The sequence below is a fragment of the Halichondria panicea genome, chromosome 1 (assembly GCF_963675165.1).
Source record: "Halichondria panicea chromosome 1, odHalPani1.1, whole genome shotgun sequence".
NCBI lineage: Eukaryota > Metazoa > Porifera > Demospongiae > Suberitida > Halichondriidae > Halichondria > Halichondria panicea.
Genome location: NC_087377.1, coordinates 14,241,081 through 14,260,819, shown reverse-complemented (window position 1 = coordinate 14,260,819; position 19,739 = coordinate 14,241,081). Strand labels below are relative to the sequence as shown.

The following is a 19,739-nucleotide window of genomic DNA, read 5'->3' as shown; positions in this document are numbered from 1 at the left end:
ATGGGAGAAGATAGCATAATTAATTTTATCAGGGGCTGCTTGTTGTAGAAATCTGCACATGAATCGGACGAGGTAGTATGCAGAGATTGAAGTTTTTTCACAATCATTCAGCTGGTAAAATTAATGGTTAAAGTCGGAGGCTATAATTAAATTATAAAAATTCATGGCCTGGTACACATTAATGCATTTCTTTGTATCCTCGACACTGTAAACACAATCTTCATGGCTAAGGCAAAAACCTCTGACGATTCTTGGATATTACATTTCTGTGATTTGCTGTTCTGACGATTGTTATATCGCAACCAGACCTATTGCATGTCACACAATCAACAGATAAACAACCTTCCAATGTAAATGGTTTACTTACCTTTTGTTTACTCTAGCTGTTTTTATAAACTTTGTATCCCACTGAGACCCATTAAGATGCTATACGAAGTTAATAACACAGTGCATCAAGCTGTTGGGAACTTGTTAGTTTGTGAAACACACATCTATATGAAAAGAAAACATGTAAGTTGGTATACCAATTCAATATACCATTATACACAAAGGTTGTCAACAGAGTGCCACATCAAATAAACAGGATGCCGACCATGCAGGAGAATCAGTGTGATGATTGAGATTTGAATGCCCACTGTCTCATATTTCAAAGGGAAGGGGTGTGAAATAGCCTTGCCGATGAGATCCGAGTCAATCTCTCTGTAATGGAGGGAATCTTTACCAGGCAGTTGAATGAGGGAGGCTCTTATATATAACATGCAATTGAGTCATTGCAGGTGATAAACTAAAAAACTGGTGCACTTCGATGTTTTCAACATCACCAGTTCCTGAGTCTATTCCGAACGTTCTTGCAATATGAATGGTCTCAAGCATGCAAGCTCATGTGTCCTAGTACGTGTGCATACCTAAGGGCAGAAGTGACCTCAGCAGAATGAAAATAGCAGGACCCTAGCTATACACATGCATTGTGTGAGTGGACTGACTGATATACTTATGAAAGGTCTCAACTTGCGCTTGAATATCTCTCTTATTTATGTATATAGTACTGAGAGTCCAACTCTACAGATATTTAACCAAGGCCTAATGCTATATTATATCCGACTAGAAAAACATTTGCAATGTGAAAAATTGCTATAGGATTGGCCAGGGGAACCACAAAAAAGCGTGGAAACAAGAAATCCGACGAGAGCTAACTCCAATCCGTTACAACGTCAATCACATGTACTGGTTGTTTTCCTAATTATAATATAAATACGCAATTTTTACTGGTGGGGTGATGACCAATCCTTTTATTATACATCCATTTTGGAATGTGCGCATATAATCATGATGATTTGTGATGAATTGATGTTCCTAATACATGCAGTATTGAGCACAGGTACACACAGTCCATCCATGCGTAGTAACATGCACGGACCGTACTGGTGACTTGCATGGAATGATGTGGTGGATGGAAGCTGGTAGAGATGGATCTGGAACACAGTCTATATACTATGTATTGTACATGTTCATGACGTTGTAACGGATTGGAGTTATGCTCTCGTCGGATTTCTTGTTTCCACGCTTTTTTGTGGTTCCCCTGGCCAATCCTAGCAATTTTTCACATTGCAAATGTTTTTCTAGTCGGATTCCCTTCTTTTTCAATACAAGTGGAACGTCAAGAGGCAGTACAGAAGTTCAAGAAGAGAAGACAGGACTAATCAGATATCTTCTCGAATGATCTCTGGACTAATAATTATAGTAATATTGCTTGATAATTATGTTGAATTTGTGAATCAGTATTAAATGACAGCCATTTTAAGAGCATGATATATATAGCAAGTGCATATAGCATGCTTGTCAGAGAAAGGGAGCTAGAGCTGAACAGTGTGAAGAAAAGCAACACCTCCAGGCTCTGGAAAAGCAGCACTGATTTTAGACACAGGGTTTCTTAGCCACGCCTATCTATTATTTGGCCACAACGCAATTGCTGAGTCATTAAAGATGGCGGAATTGTCTAGGTAAGAGAAATAGAGACTGAGAGGTCATCTGCCTTGTGGAAGCAATCGCAAATCTGAAGAAGCGCTTTGTAATCCAGGTTGTAGTCGTTTGGAAACCCTGTGCAGAATGTCCTGGAGATGGCTGTACTTGGAGTAAATGCTGGGCAAGAAACTTACTTACTCACTCACTTACTTACTTAGTCAGTCAGACAGAGAGCGGTGAAACGTCGAAATAGTGCAATTTTAAAAATGACAATATTCATACATTTAAAACGTTCATGGATTATGAAATGAGAGATACAAAGAGAGAAAAGGCTAAATAAACTATCTGTCCATTCAGTTTCTTGATGTGGCCTTTCCCTGCAGAGATAGAACAGTTTGAACATGAGTCAAAATAATTGAAATATTGCTAAACACAGGCAAACCCACTGCCAATCCTATGTAAAGCCTACTGGTTTTACTAATACACAGTGGGTCAATGGCATTATAGCCATAATGTGATTAGCCTCGATCCCAGGCCGCACTTCACTCAGGGAAGTGGGTAAAGCCTTCTCTGAAAAAACCCATGCATGCACAAAGTCCAGCACATAGTGCTCGTTTGAAAAAGTATATTTAGTCCTACTAGAAATGGTGAGTCATGACATTTCTCTTGGGCATAATGTGTTTGATCTTTGTTTTGCAGGACGTTGGTGCCTCAGTTTCCTTGCGTCCAACCCAATTAGACATGTTATCGTGTTCATGTGTGGTGAACGTATGACAAGGTGTGAGGGTGTGTGTACATGTGTGAGAGTGTCTGCAATGGACAAACAATGCTGGCTAAACATAGTACTGTACTGTACATCTAAAGAATTCTAGGGACTATTTTAAGCAGCTTAATTATTCCCAACAAATATAATTATGATAACACACATGCAATACACTCAGATGTTACGATGACAGAATTATACTCAGTTTGCTATACATTAATTGCAATCCTTTATGAAATTGTGTGTGATGAACTATATAGTTACTATATATAGGTGCCGTTCGTTTATAATTATGTATATATAGCCATTTATGATATGCTTGTGCAGTGGTTCTTATCCCTCGTTATTAGGAGTCCACGTATATATAGTCGTACTCGTGCAGTGGTTCACATCCTCCTATCTGACCCACAGCACTTGTTAGCTGACAATACGACTGATTACACTTCAACTCTATCTGCTCCTGCTCAATAGCATTCAGCTCAGGATGCTCACCCTTCGGTTTCGCTTTAATCTCACTGTACTGATGACTTAATGACAAATCTTGCTGGATTTTGCTGGCTGGTGTTGAACATAATGGACAAGCAGTCACGTTGTTCTTGGCAGTTGAAAACCTTTTGTCTATGTGCCCGTAAGACTCGTTAGCTTTCAACTCAACTTCTGTCATATCCGAGACATTGCCTTTGATTTTCGCTAAACCAACCTCATCGTACAAAACAGTGTTGGAATGCTGACCTAACTTTCTTTGTTTGGGAAGTGTAGAGGGTGGACATTTCCTACTAGGTGTCGTCATTAGCTGGCTGCCATTCGAAGGCTTCTTAGGCATTGGAACCATTTCATTAACGCCTTCGGGATGCAATTGTTGGCACTCTTGAGAATCAGGTGTCTTCTGAATAGCAAAATAAATTGTCTTAATTTGAAACACAATTTAATTACCTCAGGTGACTCTTGAGCGTTATATTGAGCTCTTTGTGAAGAGGTGTTCGGATGAAGAGCATAGTCGCAATGAGACCTATATTAAAATATAATGAACTGTACTACATAGGAAGAACATACGTCGTGTTTTCAAGCTTGTTTTTGGTTCCTATACACAAAATAAGATGCATGAAAAGATGTATACAATATTAATTACTCTCTCTAAGTTACCTTTAGTATGCTGTCTATATATTTTATATCGTCTAAAGACCCAATAGAGGAGAAGAATTCCTATCCCAACACATGAAAGTACTAACATTGCATCAAGCAATTTGTTGGGAACTTCTTCATTCAATAAACACACATCTGTATTAAAAACAATGTCACACAAAGTATTGCAAACGAGAGTTGGCACAAGTCCAATACGCACCATTTGAATTAATCGCAAAGGTTGTCAACAGAGTTCCACACGCAATAAAGAACATGAAGAGGATCAGTGTCATCAAGAATTGAATGTGTTTGTTAGAAATGAACCTGGAAACTGTAGGATGACCCTCTGCAATAATTATTATAATACTATTATTATTATGCCAATACTGATGAGTGACAAAAATTAACGTATATATATATATACTTACTATTTAAGCACAATATGATTATAGTGTGCACAGTAAAGCATCCTAAGAAAACTGATGCAATGGCAATTATGACGCCTTCTCTTGCACCCAACTGAAACAATTCTGTAGGTGCATGTGTGCAGTATAAAATGAGCATGCACACGTCTATGAGACAAGATCTTGCTGATTAAAGTGGCATTATCTCAAGAAAATTTCATTCCCGTACCTCCTGATTCTGTAATGTACTCAATTCTCTCTGTGATCAGTAAGGTATCATTCACCAACACTGAGAACTCAAAGTAGTACATAGCACCAGGTGTGATACGTGAAAGTAAGACAGGTATTGTGCCAACAGGATTTATGATAGGATTTGATAGATTTCCATACTCTGGATCTGTAGTGTATCGAATGGTACACTTTTGATTCCCTCTAAAATATCTATGAATAGGTAAGCACTGAACATGAATTTGGCACCTCGACGACTGATTAACAGCAGGTCGGAAATATTGATTATAGTAATCTGTAAATAAAAAAAACAGGTCGATAAATGTAATACTACCAAGTTAAAGCTCTCACCTACAGATGTGGGATAGACTACTTGTTCACTCTCAATGTCAGCAACGTTGGCTTGTAGGGTAATTTCACTCAGGTTCTCCGTACAATTACTGAAAACGGACGAGCAAATATTATCTTGACAGGTACTGTGGTTGAGCCACATCCACCCACATCCAGTGACATTGATGAGGTATTCTTGGGAATTTTCATATTCAGGACAATCCGGTTGCTACAGGAACCATGGGTTTGCATTTGCATTTCTTTCTGTATAGTTATTATATTATACGTACCTGAAATTTCCTCCATGATATATCTACACTAGATACAAGTCCAGACTCATAGCATACAATGACAGCTGTATAAACTTGGGGGCTGACAGAAGGAAAGGATGGTTGCAAAATGCTGATATTCACTGGCACTGTCTTGTCCAGAGCAGAAAAACCACAAGAAATAATTTCAATATTCTGTTTGTTCAGATCTGACAGATCAACAGTGAGAATCGTTGAAGCATTAATCAGAGTCCGATTCATATGATTTTTGTATACATTAAACTGTGTTAACTGGTAAAATGGAAATGCTGCAATTGGGTAGCGTACTACACTATCCGAGTTAAAAATAACAATTATGTTTTTGCTGGTATTGTACGTCCATCGCAAATGAGGAAAATTCGTAACATTGCAGATAAGCTTAACAGTTGTTGGACAGTATGAACCAGAAAGTGTGTCTTTTCCATCATCCGTTATTACACTTACTGAAGTTCCTATAATTATTCATTGTCCATCCACAAGGGATTGTAATAATTTTTAGCTTGAATAATTTATAATTATAATTGTTTCACATACCTTGGCAGTAGTGTAACCAGCTTAGAATAAAGAGTAGAAAGTAATATTTCACCATTATAAAGGCATCTGGATTCTGTGTGTGCTTAACTTATGACTGTATATAGAATCTATACTCTCCTTTTTCATAATTATGCATGTGCACGCTTCCTGTTGCATTATTTTAATACCATAAAATGATCATAATCTGCAGTACAAACACAATACATTATATAGATCAGTACATCACTATGTACATTACGTATACTATAGATCATCATCTATAATTACTATAATATACGTCTTGTAAAGCATGCAGTCGCTAGAACTGCTTGAATTTATAAATATAATGTCACAATCAATAATGTACATACCGGTATAATAATTATAAAAACAGACACACACAGAGAGTCAAATTCTAGTTCATTTCCGGTGATAAATTATAACAAAAGTGTGATCTGTAGCGCTCACAGACACGTCCCCTGTCTCGTGTTTCAAAGGGGAGAGTGCGTCATAATAGCCTTGGCGCGGTATAAAGGCAGAGCCAACCTCTCGGGTTCGAGTGCGTCCTCTGCTGGCCGGAGGTTAAGGAGACTCCAATAGCACTTATGGAACAAGCAGGTCATTTAATTATACACACACACCCTCACCATGCCATAATTATAGGCTTTCACCACACACATGATATATGCATCACATGCACCCATGCACCATCAAAGATCTACCTGAGTCGCCACAAGAACTGGTGGTTTCTATATGCCATCAACATCCTTCAAAAGAAAACAATCGTCGAACACAACGTGTGGCATGCCTTTCTATATACAGACCCAAAGCTGTATAAATATAGCACTACAAATGGGAATGGGTGCATGGGGAATTGAAACGAAGGGGATTGATAGAATAAACCTTCACCTCTTTTGATGGCTGCTTGCAAGACTAAATAACTCCCTGTGTGAGTGCGAGTGTAAGCTTTAATATTAATTAAGGAGTGATCATTAACTTCTTCATCTTCAGTATGCTATTGAACATAAAAGGCAATATTTGAGCAGATAAGATCAATTGCCTAGCTGGTCCATATTACCCATGCAATAGTGCATGTAGGGTGTAAATGCAGTGGCTTTTGGACTTATTCCCCACCATCCCACTCAATAATAACTCCATTTTATAGGCTACTACCTTTTGCACTAATTGTGGGAAGAAAACCTAAGAATTTACTATGGAACTCAGCAAATCTAATCAAAACACATGTCTTTTTATTACAGGGAAAAACTCGACCATTCAGAAGAGTTTAACGTCATTGGGCAACAAGTTAGATTGCGGCCCTCGGGCATTATGTCATCCAGTATGGCATGTTGCACGAGGGCACCTGCATGCAGTAACTATACTTGGCTTGACACAATAAATCAAAAATAAATGATCAAATTATAACATGGACTATATTTTTATAGCTACAACTTCAAATACATCGTTTTAGTGACAGTATAGGTCCACAAATTAAATGTACACATTACTCCTTTTTTGGGGTAATGTATACACGCATGCGTGAGGTAGTATAAATTTAATTATGTACATAATTTATATACCTTGTGTTTAGGAACTTGCATGGTCCAATTCAACAAATTAAAACACCCACCAATTAATGTTCTAGTATATAATTATACATTAATCATTAATTTTAGCAGTATTGCTGCCTCCGATCGAGGTAAGTGGTGGCTCATGAGATCAGGCACTTGAATTGGTCAGTTACCAAGCAGGATTTCAGTCATGTTACTTTCCAAATACATGCATACCTGATGCAAGGCTATTATGCTTCGTTCGTACTCTCTATTATAAATGCATGCATGTATACAGCTCAGTTAAGTAATAATAAAAACTGATTATATAGTCATTTACCAGATCTAGTTTTTTTGAAATGTCTAGTCTAGCTTCTTCAGTTCATGTTGTCTCTTTGGACTTTGTTCTTTAAAATCCACATGGGAGTAGTTGGAATCAGTCATGTTTGGTACTGGCCTTGACTTCTCCCCTGGCCTTAGCTGACTATAGACACCATCACCATGGGGTTCAATGGAGGCCTATAGATTGTGTGACAAAAATAGTTTCAAATGCGTGCTCGTATAGTTTTGAATTGCATGGATATAATTATTATATAGACTTTGCTTACCTCATCAAGATTGCCATACACCGATTCACATGGATCATGGATATCGGCACTGGTACACAAGGACATCTCATTTCTATCCAGAACATCGTAATCATCCTGAGGTTCATCAAGGTTATATTATGCATAATTATGACATTACGTCTTACTCTCATGTTATGGATCTGCATGTTGCATAGAACATGAGTATCAGCAGGTTCTGATTGTCTTCCAATATGGGAGTAACTTGCATTGGCTACGTTATGAACAGGTTGCGATTTTTCTCCAGCCCTCAGTGGCTCATACACACTGACGTTCATAGGGAGATACTCAAATGTCTAATTTAGGGGGGAAATTGACAGAGTAAATAATATTATTCTTCTGGCCCCCCCAATTATATTCTATTTGAAAAATTTGTCTCCATAAAAAATAATTATTACATGCACATGCAAGTGACAAAACACATAATATGACTCTCAGTGTTATTTTGCCGACTATAAACTCTCCAGTCTCCAACCTTTATAGGATGTTGTATGGCAAACTTAATAATTATTAAATTTTACCAAAAATGGACATTGATGCAATGCTTATTTTATTCCCTAATATTTATTCGAGAGTATATACATGATAGTAAAACCTCTTCAAGTTTCCCGTAAATTTCGTCCTGTATGTCATGTCTGTCTGATGGCCTTAAACTATGGGTGTGCTTCAGAGTGTTATAGTTTTCCTGCATGTGGTATATATCCTTCGTAAATACAATCTACATCATAAACCATAAACAAATTACCTCTTGGATATTACGTTCATGCGTTTTTGATTTGCTGTTCTTGTGAAGATTGCTGTCGCAACAAGACCTATAATTATTGTATGTCACATAAACAGAACATTGTTACTGAGGGAGAACATACATTGTTTGAAGCTTGGTTTTGTTTCCTGCATGAAAAATATGAGTCTATACATGTACAACTGTAATATCTTACCTTCTGTTGTACTCTGTTTATAAACTGTGTATCCCACTGAGACCCAATAAAGGAGAATGGATGCTATCCCAATGATTGAAATTACTAACAATGCATCAAGCAAACTGTTGGGAACTTGTTGGTTTGTGAAACACATATCTATTGAAAAGAAAACACTCAAACACATACTAAACACTCTGATTCTATCAAATTAGCACAATATTAATACTCCAATATACCGTTTGAAATAATGGCAAAGGTTGTCAGCAGAGTGCTACACCCAATAAACAGCACCAGGAGAATCAGTGTTATCGAGATTTGAATTCGTTTGTTAGTAATTAACTTTTTCAATCTGGAAACAGTATGATCATCACCTGCAATGATATCATTATGTACCATCGTCTGAGTGACAAGAATTGCTTACTGCTAAATTTTAAATGGCACAATATCATGATAGTAGTGTGCACAGTAAAACATCCTAAGAAAACTGATGTAATGGCAATGATGACGCCTTCTCTTGCACCCAACTGGAACGATTCTGTAGGTGTATGGTAATACGGTAAGAAAATGAACACAAGTGCATGAACTTCTTGTGCTAATTGAAGTGAATACACATGAACCTCTTAATCACGTGCCATACCTCCTGATTCTGTAATCGTGTACTGTATTCGTTCCACAATCAACAGGGTATCATTCATCAACACAGAGAACTCAAAGTAGTACATGGTACCAGGAGTAGTAAGTGAAAGTGAGACAGGTGCTGTGCCAACTAGAGTTGTGATAGGATTTGATAGATTTCCATAATCTGGATCTGTAGTGTATCGAATGGTACACATTTGATGTATACTAACATCTCCTCTCATGGGTAAACACTGCACATGAATTTGGCATCTAGATGACTGGTTAACAGCAGCTCTAAAGTACCGATTATTGTAATCTGTAAAAAAAGCCGATACATCTAAAAACTACTAGATTAATGCCCTCACCTACAGATGTGGGAAAAACTACTTGTCCACTCTCAATGTCAGCGATCTTGGCTTGTAGGGTAATTTTACTCAGGTTCTCCGTACAATTACTGAAAACGGACGAGCAAATAGTATCCTGACAGGTACTGTGGTTGAGCCACGTCCACCCACATCCAGTGACATTGATGAGGTATTCTTGGGAATTTTCATATTCAGGACAATTTGGTTGCTACAGGAACCATGGGTTTGCATTTGCATTTCTTTCTATAGTTATTATATTATATGTACCTGAAATTTTCTCCATGATACATCTACACTAGATACAAGTCCAGACTCATAGCATACAATGACAGCTGTATAAACTTGGGGGCTGACAGAAGGAAAGGATGGTTGCAAAATGCTGATATTCACTGGCACTGTCTTGTCCAGAGCAGAAAAACCACAAGAAATAATTTCAATATTCTGTTTGTTCAGATCTGACAGATCAACAGTGAGGATCGTTGAAGCATTAATCAGAGTCCGATTCATATTATTTTTGTATACATTAAATTGTGTTAACTGGTAAAATGGAAATGCTGCAATTGGATAACGTACTACACTATCCGAGTGAAAAATAACAATTATGTTTTTGCTGGTATTGTACGTCCATCGCAAATGAGGAAGACTTGTAACATTGCAGATAAGTTTAACAGTAGTAGGACAGTACGAACCAGAAAGTGTATCTTTTCCATCATCCGTAATTACACTTACTGAGGTTCCTATATACACAAGTCAATAAAGAGTACTCGGAGTATAATCGATCATTAAACATACCTTGACAGTAGTGTAACCAGCTTAGCAGAAAGATCACAAAGTGTCTTGCATGATACTTCATTATAAATGTATTGACCTCTGCATTAAGTAATTCTCTGCTTTGCAGCAACTGAAAATACTGTTGTTCATTAAATTTTGTGCATGCCTATAAGTATAATTATATGCTTCCTGCTGCATTATTAGTTGCATAATCAATTCAGAATTCACCGGTATCATACCGATATCCCTTTACCGGTCAAAATGTTGTAAATTTTACAACAACAATCTGGGAGGGAGCGTGCTATCAACAACTTGTGAATGTTGCATGATATTGGATTCTGTGGCAGATTGGATAGTATCATGAATGCGATTATCCTTTGATGTTCTGCTGAGCTGTTCAATTAGGAAGTGATGGAACTGTTCCAGATTTTCCAGATTGTGTGCGGCTAGATCTACGTACTTGCAGATAATTATATAGACTTTGATTTACCTTGTGCGGTCAAAGGTTACGCGTGGGCGTTTTTGTGGGCATTGGAGCGTACAAGTGAGAAGCAACAGAATGCCGTATCCAGAGTTTTATCTGCAAAAAAGAAACCAGTTTCAATGTGGAAATGACGAAACTGGCAGAAAACACAGCGAACATTGCAACTCACTCATCTGTTCCATGCAGTCATGAACTTCCATAACTGCCAAGTGAACATCAACCAATACAGCCACGGGTCCATCGTCGACAGTGGAGCTTCTCTCAACCATTAGTTATGTTATTACGTTACTCGACTGCAATTATCTAGCTCTTATAATTATTTTGTTATTACTGTCATTGTAAATCACAATAAACTGTTAATGTTGTAGTTTATAGTACCGGTGTAGAAGCGATATGGGCCTCCCCCTTATTTTGGGGCCCCCGGCCCTAAAACGCTAGCAATTTGGGGTGTTAGGGGGGGGGTCTATTGCGCTAGTGATATAGGCCCCCCATAGTGATTTAGGGCCCCCCTCGAGATAGCAACGCAATGTTCTACCATGTACAGTTCATTTAGTCTAGAGAGTAGATTACCACAAATGTGTGAGTAGTTGTAATCTTTTGATTGGAGCATTTCTAAGAAATGGTGTTGATACCCGTGTGTAGATAAATGACTGAACTACAACATATCCAAAAATGTTTACATGGAAACATAAGGTGGTGATTAATAGAACAACAGCAAATTGTTATAGTGGGTAATCGGTTAGAGTAATAAAACACTAACCTTAAACAGCTAAGGTTTTAGACTTTTATCACACAATTGTTTAATAGTTTAGGTTTCCTGACCATCACTTTATGGGTCTTACATATGTTCACAGTGTCTATAATTCATGATTTACCGGTTTTTAGGTACACTTTTGGTTAGAGTAATATCTTCTGAAAATGTTATAGTTTAGCTTTAAAAGTTCTCTGGTAAGTTTACAAATAAATGGGCTACATTTTGATACCAAGAACATCCTCTATGCTTACTCCATTGTTGAGATATCACTGAAAAACTACATATTCTCTAACCACAAATCGATGACACTTTAATTAACCACGTAAGTGGGCGTACAATAACTGTACGCCCACTTTTAATTACGTTTGTGGTTGATTAAAGCATGCTGCTGATGTCATCAAAACAGTAGAAAATAGTAAATTATGTAGCTTTTCAGTGTTATCTCAGCAATGGAATAAGCATATAGGATGTTCTTGGTATCAATGTAAACCCCTAGTATCTCTCATCGTGTCTTAAGACATGGATCAGAATCCAGACCCGATGATAACAGCAACCGCTAAAAGAGATGTGAGAGCCCTAAACCGTGCGGAACATGCTCAACAAGCCAATGATGTCAAGGACAAGTTACCCAGTGATCTGAAACATCACGCAGACCTGGCAAGTGAAAAAGGAGCCTCATCATGGCTATCGGTCATACCCATAGGCACACACGGCTTCCAGTTACACAAGGGAGATTTCAGAGACGCTCTACGTCTGAGATATAACTGGCAGCTCAGCAACATCCCTAAAACATGCAACTGTGGTGCAAACTTCTCTGTAGATCACGCCATGATTTGCCACATGGGGGGCTTCCCGACTATTCGCCACAACGAAATTCGTGACATCACAGCCTCACTGCTCACAGAAGTATGCCATAATGTCGCTACAGAGCCACCCCTCCAGCCCCTCACTGGAAAGCTCTTCTCTGCCAGATCAGTAAACACAAGCAACCATGCTCGCCCCGATATTCGTGCAAGAGGCTTCTGGAACAACCACCAAGATGCATTTTTTGATGTAAGGGTATTCTACCCTAACGCACCTAGTAACCGTTCCGGAGATGCCTACAGGAGACACGAGCAAGCAAAAAAGAGGGAATACGGACAAAGGGTCAGAGAAATCGAGCGGGGAGTCTTCACACCCTTAGTCCTCTCAACCTGGGGAGGAATGGGCAAAGAAGCAGCAACTTTCTACAAGAGGCTCGCTGATCTGTTATCCTCAAAAAGACAAAATCCGTACCCAGCAGTAATGGGATGGCTCAGATGCAGGCTATCCTTTGCATCGATCCGCTCTGCAATAATGTGCATTAGAGGAAGCCGTTCATCGTTGCACAGACCTGTCTACATGGACAATATCAACCTTGTATCTCAGGAGGGGCGAGTCCCCCCCCCTGAATACATAATTCATCTATGAACTACTTATATTCGCTTTGTTTTTATTTTTGACTGCTACATAATTACTATCACTAAACTACCTCCTTCTTTTGTACAATGTACTTTTTTTCTTAGCCCCGAGATGGAGAGCTTTCATGCAAAAAAAAAAAAAAAAAAAAAATTTATCTGTAAACTTACTACAGAAATTTTAAAGCTAAGCTATTAATTTTTCAAAAGTTATTACTCTAACCAAAAGTGTACCTGAAAACCAGTAAATCATGAATTATAAACACTGTGAACATTTGTAACACCCATAAAAAGGGGATGGTCGGATACCTAAACCATTGAACAATTATGTGATGAAGTCTAGGACCTTAGCTGTACAAGATTACTGTTTTATTACTCTAACCGATTACCCACTATAACAATTTGCTGTTGTTCTATTAATCACCACAAACCCACCACCTTATGTTTCCATGGAAACATTTTTGTATATGTTGTAGTTCAGTCATTCATCACACGGGTAACAACACCATTTCATAAAAATGCTCCAATCAAAAGATATTTACATTTAAGTACAACTACTTACACATTTGTGGTAATCTACTCTCTAGACTAAATGAACTGTAGTCTACCAGGAGAGAAAGGTGCCTCATCGATGAGCTAGCTGCCAGGTACAACCTCTGAAGGTGGCTTTCAGTTCTACCTATTGATGACCACGGTTTCAGAGATGCACCCTGTATTTGTTATGGCTGGCCACTGCCATCAACCCCAACTAAGTGCAACTGTGGCTCAGCCTTCTCAGCAAATCATGCGCAATGATTTTTACCAAAGGGCGACTTCCCAACTAGAAGGCATAACGAGCTACGTGACCTGACTGCTTCACTTCTCACCAAAGTCTGCCACAATGTTGCCACAGAACATGAGAACCCCGACTACAACCACTAAGCGAGAATCTTTATCCCACCGCTCAGCCATTTAACCACTGACGATGCCCGCTTAGACATCCGTGCAAGAGGTTCTGGTTTGCTGTTCAAAACGCATATTTTGATGTACCCGAATGCACCCAGCAACAGCTCCAGAACCATCAAAGCTGCCTACAAGAAACATGAGGTACAAGAAACATGAGGACAAAATTAAACGCGCTTACGGCCAACGCGTCAGAGACATTGAGCAAGGAGTTTTCACCCCCTCGTCGACGTCTTCTATAAACCACAGGTGGACTGGGGCAAGAGGCCGCCACCTTCTACAAAAGACTAGCAGACATGCTCGCCTGGAAATAAGGAAAAAACTATACTCAGTAGTAATTAATCAGTTGGCTAAGGTGCAAGCTATCCTTCGCTGCCGTCCGATCTTCAATTATGTGCATCCGTGGAACAAGATCATCAAATCATGGACCCCTATATACGGAACAAGATCATCAAAATAATCATGGACCCTACGGAACAAGATCATCAAATCATGGACCCCTACGTGATGCTACATCACTCTTGCTACAAGAGGGCCTGATCCCTCAAATTTAATTAACTGTCACTATAAACTGCTTTCAATAAACCATTATAATTATATGTACACGTATACATGCTTCTTCTTATTAACTACTCCTAGTTCTACACATAAATTATATCGGTATGAGATGAGGCCAGCGTCGTACGTATTAGAAGTAATGGAGGTTGAGTCGAGAATCAATGGCAAAAACAAGTAATGGTCTACGTATAATAATGGCAAAACAATAATATTCAATGTCCATAATATAGCTTGCTAGCTAGCTATTTAATAACAATTTAACAGTTTGGTGATACAGTTAACATGAATTAGATCTACATGTTATACACAGCCATCCTCTTGGCCTGACCTTGATGTTTATGCATTTAAAGTGAAACCACTTATCTGTTTGGGATCACATCTGTTGATTGCTGCCGAATTTTTAGATTGAGGAAAAGTGCTGAACGTTTTAGCTTCAAAACAGTGCTGAATGTATGAACGCATTTGTTGTGAGTCATACGTTACATCTTTCGTACTCTTCGCCTGTGCAGCATTGTATGCATTTGCAATGCTGAAAACACCACAGTCCATTTCTCCTTCTTGCTGCTGTACAGGCTCAATGTAAACTTTGAGTTTGTTGTTTACCGCAAATTGATTGCCGTATGTTTGAGCTAGCTGTACTTGAAGACTTGAGGTTAATTCTCCAGTTGAACAGCTGCTGTCGTATAGTCTCAGTTTTCCATTGGTGAGGCTGGAAACAACCCAGTGCTCTCTTTCCTCAACAAATAGTATCTGAACGGCTGCATATAATTATAGGCGATAATTATTATTATACACTATGTACATTACAGTAATATAATTAGTGATCCATCGAGATAACATTATATAAGCCTAACCCTTACCTCTTACAACAGAGTCATGGCATTGCATTGCTTTAAACTCTTTTTGAGTAAGTAATGTCGATTGAAGACCATGCAGATGAGGGAACTGATACCTCAGCACTTCATGGGCAGCATACATATATGCTTGTCACATAGTTTTCCTCTCTTTACAACTGCCCTACCCCTGTAACGTAGATCTAGTCAGGTATCCAGAGACTCCCAGCATACCTGGTCTGAGCATGTACAATAATTATTATGTAGTTAATAGTATATATTAGTAAAACCAGTAGGTTTTACATAGGATTGGCAGTGGGTTTGCCCATGTTTAGCAATATTTCAATTATTTTGACTCATGTTCAAACTGTTCTATCTCTGCAGGGAAAGGCCACATCAAGAAACTGGCTGAACAGATAGTTTATTTAGCCTTTTCTCTCTTTGTATCTCTCATTTCATAATCCATAAACATTTTAATGAATGAATATTTTCATTTTAAAAATTGCACTATTTCGACGTTTCACCGCTCTTTGTCTGACTGACTAAGTAAGTAAGTGAGTAAGTAAGTAAGTAAGTAAGTAAGTTTCTTGCCCAGCATTTACTCCAAGTACAGCCATCTCCAGGACATTCTGCACAGGGTTTCCAAACGACTACAACCTGGATTACAAAGCGCTTCTTCAGATTTGCGATTGCTTCCACGAGGCAGATGACCTCTCAGTCTCTATTTCTCTTACCTAGACAATTCCGCCATCTTTAATGACTCAGCAATTGCTTTGTGGCCAATAATAATAGATAGGCGTGGCTAATAAACTGTGTGCCTAAAATCAGTGCAGCAGTGCTTTTCCAGAGCCTGAGGTGTTCCTTTTCTTCACACTGTTCAGCTCTAGCTCCCTTTCTCTGACAGGCATGCTATATGCACTGGCTAGATATCATGCTCTTAAAATGGCTGTCATTTAATACTGATTCGCAAATTCAACATAATTATCAAGCAATAAATTATTACTCATTATACTATAATTATTAGTCCAGAGATATTCGAGAAGATATCTGATTAGTCCTGTCTTCTCTTCTTGTACTGCCTCTTGACGTTCCACTTATGCATGTCATGATACGTAAACTGTACTGAAAAAGAAAGGGAATCCGACTAGAAAAACATTTGCAATGTGAAAAATTGCTAGGATTGGCCAGGGGAACCACAAAAAAGCGTGGGAACAAGAAATCAGACGAGAGCATAACTCCAATCCGTTACAACGTCATGAACATGTACAATACATAGTATATTAAATAATAGACTGTGTTCCAGATCCACCTATCAGACTCCATCCACCACATCATTCCATGCAGTCACCAGTACGGTCCGTGCATGTTACTACGCATGGATGGACTGTGTGTACCTGTGCTCAACACTGCATGTATTAGGAACATCAATTCATCACAAATCATCATGATTATGTGCCCCACATTCTAAAATGGATGTGTAATAAATATATATAGGGATTGGTCATCACTCCACCAGTAAAAATTGCGTGGCATATTGGCTGGGAAAACATGGGAAAACTACCAGTATACATGTGATTGACGTTGTAACGGATTGGAGTTATGCTCTCGTCTGATTTCTTGTTCCCACGCTTTTTTGTGGTTCCCCTGGCCAATCCTAGCAATTTTTCACATTGCAAATGTTTTTCTAGTCGGATCTATACATATTAATTGACCGTGCCTGATCACAAAATTAATGTCAGGACAATTATAATTATACATGCCATACACGTGGCTGACAGAAGTTACGTTTTGACTCTTAGGTACAGACTGATTAGACTTTCGTCTCTTAGGTGGTGGTGGACGGTCTAAGGGGACATCAATTGGTTGCAAATGAGTCACCACAGGTCCATGTGTAAGGCTCACGTCTGGTGTTGAGCAAAGTGGCATCTTTTGCTGCTCTTTGCCCATCACAGAACTTTGTGGCAAGTCTGGAATATACATAGTGAGATGATAATTATACACACACGCAGTTTTAGTATACACGCATGCATAATAGTTTTACCGTATATACCTTGAGGGTGTTGTTTTCTCATATCGTAGATCCATTGACATAGTTCATTGACTTGACCACAAGTGCAGGTTAGGTATGTTTTACCATACTTTTTTGTCAGGAAAGTACCAGACTGGGGGTGTTGACGAATGTAGAAATGTAACAGGCTGTTCATTTCTAAGTAGCTGATGTCAGTGTTTTCTGCTTTTTTGAAGTCGTTAAACTGATTGTGAAGGAGTGAATTGACGACCACGAAGTCAAACGCTTCAACTAAGTCTGGTTGATGGGTGTATACTCTGTAAGCTAGCCACAGTGCCACATCAGTATCTTTGCTCAAGCCATACTCGTGCTTGTTTTGAAAGAGGTACGATAACTGCAATGGAGAATTGTCAGTAATCTATATAATTATACACTACATGAAATTTAAGTGTTAAAAATGTACAATACAATACACTTAATATAGCAGTGAACTCACATCAAAATCATCATCCTCCTCTCTTCTGTACAGATGTGTAGAAGCTCCTGTTCTGTACAGTCTCAAAAGGCTTGGATCAAACAGACATTCCATCAGAATAGGATCATCAAACCCACTGGAAACGTATTCTGAAGAGAGGCCAGGCGTATTATCCGGGAGTGTGGGTCCATTGGGATCCGACAATTGGTCATTGGGCCCGTCCGGTGAAGTAGGGACATTGGGATCATCCAATGTGGCGAGGCCATTTTGATATTCTGGTGGGATGGGACCATTGGATTTCTCCGGTGGGGTGGGGCCATTTGGATCTTCTGGTGGGGTGGGGCCATTGGATTTCTCCGGTGGGGTGGGGCCATTTGGATCTTCTGGTGGGGTGGGGCCATTGGATTTCTTTGGTTGGGTAGAGCCGCCATTGGATTTCTCCGGTGGGGTGGGGCCATTTGGATCTTCTGGTGAGGTGGGCCATTGGATTTCTCTGGTGGGGTGGGGCCATTGGATTTCTCTGGTGGGGTAGAGCCATTGGAATTTTCCGGTGAAGTTTGGCCACTGAGAGCTACATTAGGGATCGAATCTCATGCGCATGCAGGCTACATGCATGTATATATGTGCAGTATCAAATTGCCACCTGTGCTGGTAGCTAAATAAATACCTTTTTGTTCAACCAATGAAGAAGGATCCATATAAGCCTGTATTATGCATGTGTTATTTATCACAATTATGGTATATAGTTATAGGATTAGCTATATACATTCATATTTACCTTGAGACGTTTGATATTACATTTCTTTTTTAACACCTTCCCATCCAAGTCCGGGTATATAGACACCCTTTCCATCTGAGGTCTTAATAATGTATGGTCCACTATACTTGTTTTCGAGCTTTCCACCTTTCCTCTCCTTTTGTTGGGTGTTCTCAACCAAAACCTTGATTCCAGGTTGCAGTTCCTAAATATAAAATGTATTTAATTTGCTTAGAACAAACTGCACAGTTTGAAATCATATATGCTTCGTACATATAATTATAGCATTCACACACATGAATGTGCAAGTGTATATATACTTGCATGCAGCCTGTATAATATATATAGGGCTGTATAATTATATACCTCTGGTGAATGCCGTTTATCATAGCACTCCTTTTGCTTTTTTTGAGGTTTTCACCAGCTATGCTCTTTATATCTTCTTGCCTCTTGAGCATTTTCTCAATAAAAGCATCTGCAGTTGTCTCTGTATCTATATCTTCACTGGTCACTGTTTCGTTTTGCTCTACATCTGCTTCTATAGGCAGCCGAGCTTCACGATGAAACATCATGAAGAATGGCGAATAGCCGGTTGATCGGTGTTTCGACACTCGGTATGCAAACAGAATAGTGTCTAGCTTTGTATCCCAATCATTGTGTGCTTCATTCACTAACTTGCTGAGAGAACGACAGATTGTCTGATTGAATCGCTCTGTGAGGCCATTAGTCTGAAAATTCAGTAATTAGCCATAATAATTATACCATAATTATAATAGTTGCATGTATATCCTATATGTATTCACTCCTTTTTGCACTAGGTAAAAGTAAAAACGTTCACTCCTTTTTCGAACTTCCTTTCTGGGGTGGTGTGAAAGTATATCTATATATGCCATAATTTATTATACAGTATTTAATTATGTGCATGCATGCTTCTTACTTGAGGATGATAGGCGGAAGTGATTCTATGCTGTGTGTTTGTTCTTTTAAAGAGTGCCTCAGTAACTTTATTGAC

General features: G+C 38.8%; 3 protein-coding genes across 5 annotated transcripts; 1 reads left to right on the top strand and 2 right to left on the bottom strand.

Moving 5' to 3' along the window:
• Window positions 1-2,864: 2,864 nt before the first annotated feature.
• LOC135351213 (uncharacterized) lies at window positions 2,865-5,752 on the bottom strand. 3 transcript variants are annotated; one of them, XM_064550172.1, is made up of 10 exons: window positions 5,652-5,752; window positions 5,100-5,569; window positions 4,831-5,038; window positions 4,481-4,774; window positions 4,276-4,377; window positions 4,068-4,193; window positions 3,869-4,003; window positions 3,779-3,806; window positions 3,659-3,734; window positions 2,865-3,611 (listed from the first exon to the last, which is right to left on the bottom strand). In XM_064550172.1, the coding sequence occupies exons 1-10, from the start codon at window positions 5,704-5,706 to the stop codon at window positions 3,072-3,074; spliced, it is 2,034 nt and encodes a 677-aa protein (XP_064406242.1). In that variant the 5' UTR covers window positions 5,707-5,752; the 3' UTR covers window positions 2,865-3,071. The 3 variants fall into 3 exon arrangements, with proteins under 3 accessions (XP_064406242.1, XP_064406250.1, XP_064406258.1); XM_064550180.1 differs by having other exon boundaries at window positions 2,865-3,608; XM_064550188.1 differs by having other exon boundaries at window positions 4,068-4,178.
• A 1,680-nt stretch (window positions 5,753-7,432) lies between these two features.
• Window positions 7,433-10,622, bottom strand: LOC135351235 (uncharacterized). The gene is made up of 13 exons (XM_064550199.1): window positions 10,502-10,622; window positions 9,977-10,446; window positions 9,710-9,917; window positions 9,364-9,660; window positions 9,148-9,261; window positions 8,963-9,097; window positions 8,745-8,882; window positions 8,673-8,697; window positions 8,552-8,618; window positions 8,402-8,491; window positions 7,935-8,102; window positions 7,789-7,884; window positions 7,433-7,699 (listed from the first exon to the last, which is right to left on the bottom strand). Exons 1-13 carry the CDS (start codon window positions 10,560-10,562, stop codon window positions 7,544-7,546), a joined length of 2,025 nt encoding a protein of 674 aa, XP_064406269.1. The 5' UTR covers window positions 10,563-10,622; the 3' UTR covers window positions 7,433-7,543.
• A 1,582-nt stretch (window positions 10,623-12,204) lies between these two features.
• Window positions 12,205-13,280, top strand: LOC135351571 (uncharacterized). Its single transcript, XM_064550620.1, has one exon. The coding sequence runs from the start codon at window positions 12,238-12,240 to the stop codon at window positions 13,165-13,167; it is 930 nt and encodes a 309-aa protein (XP_064406690.1). The 5' UTR covers window positions 12,205-12,237; the 3' UTR covers window positions 13,168-13,280.
• Window positions 13,281-19,739: the final 6,459 nt, after the last annotated feature.

What these genes read in the sequence shown, in the direction of transcription:
- LOC135351213 (XM_064550172.1), bottom strand. Translation starts at nt 5,706, where the DNA reads ATGGTGAAATATTACTTTCTACTCTTTATTCTAAGCTGGTTACACTAC. An exon ending in AATCATATTGTGCTTAAATA is followed by an intron (nt 4,194 to 4,275) that starts GTAAGTATATAT and finishes TAATTATTGCAG; the next exon opens with AGGGTCATCCTACAGTTTCC. An exon ending in ACGCTCAAGAGTCACCTGAG is followed by an intron (nt 3,612 to 3,658) that starts GTAATTAAATTG and finishes TTTGCTATTCAG; the next exon opens with AAGACACCTGATTCTCAAGA.
- LOC135351235 (XM_064550199.1), bottom strand. Translation starts at nt 10,562, where the DNA reads ATGAAGTATCATGCAAGACACTTTGTGATCTTTCTGCTAAGCTGGTTA. An exon ending in CACGATTACAGAATCAGGAG is followed by an intron (nt 9,262 to 9,363) that starts GTATGGCACGTG and finishes ATACACCTACAG; the next exon opens with AATCGTTCCAGTTGGGTGCA. An exon ending in TAAACAGAGTACAACAGAAG is followed by an intron (nt 8,698 to 8,744) that starts GTAAGATATTAC and finishes TTTTTCATGCAG; the next exon opens with GAAACAAAACCAAGCTTCAA.
- LOC135351571 (XM_064550620.1), top strand. Translation starts at nt 12,238, where the DNA reads ATGGATCAGAATCCAGACCCGATGATAACAGCAACCGCTAAAAGAGAT.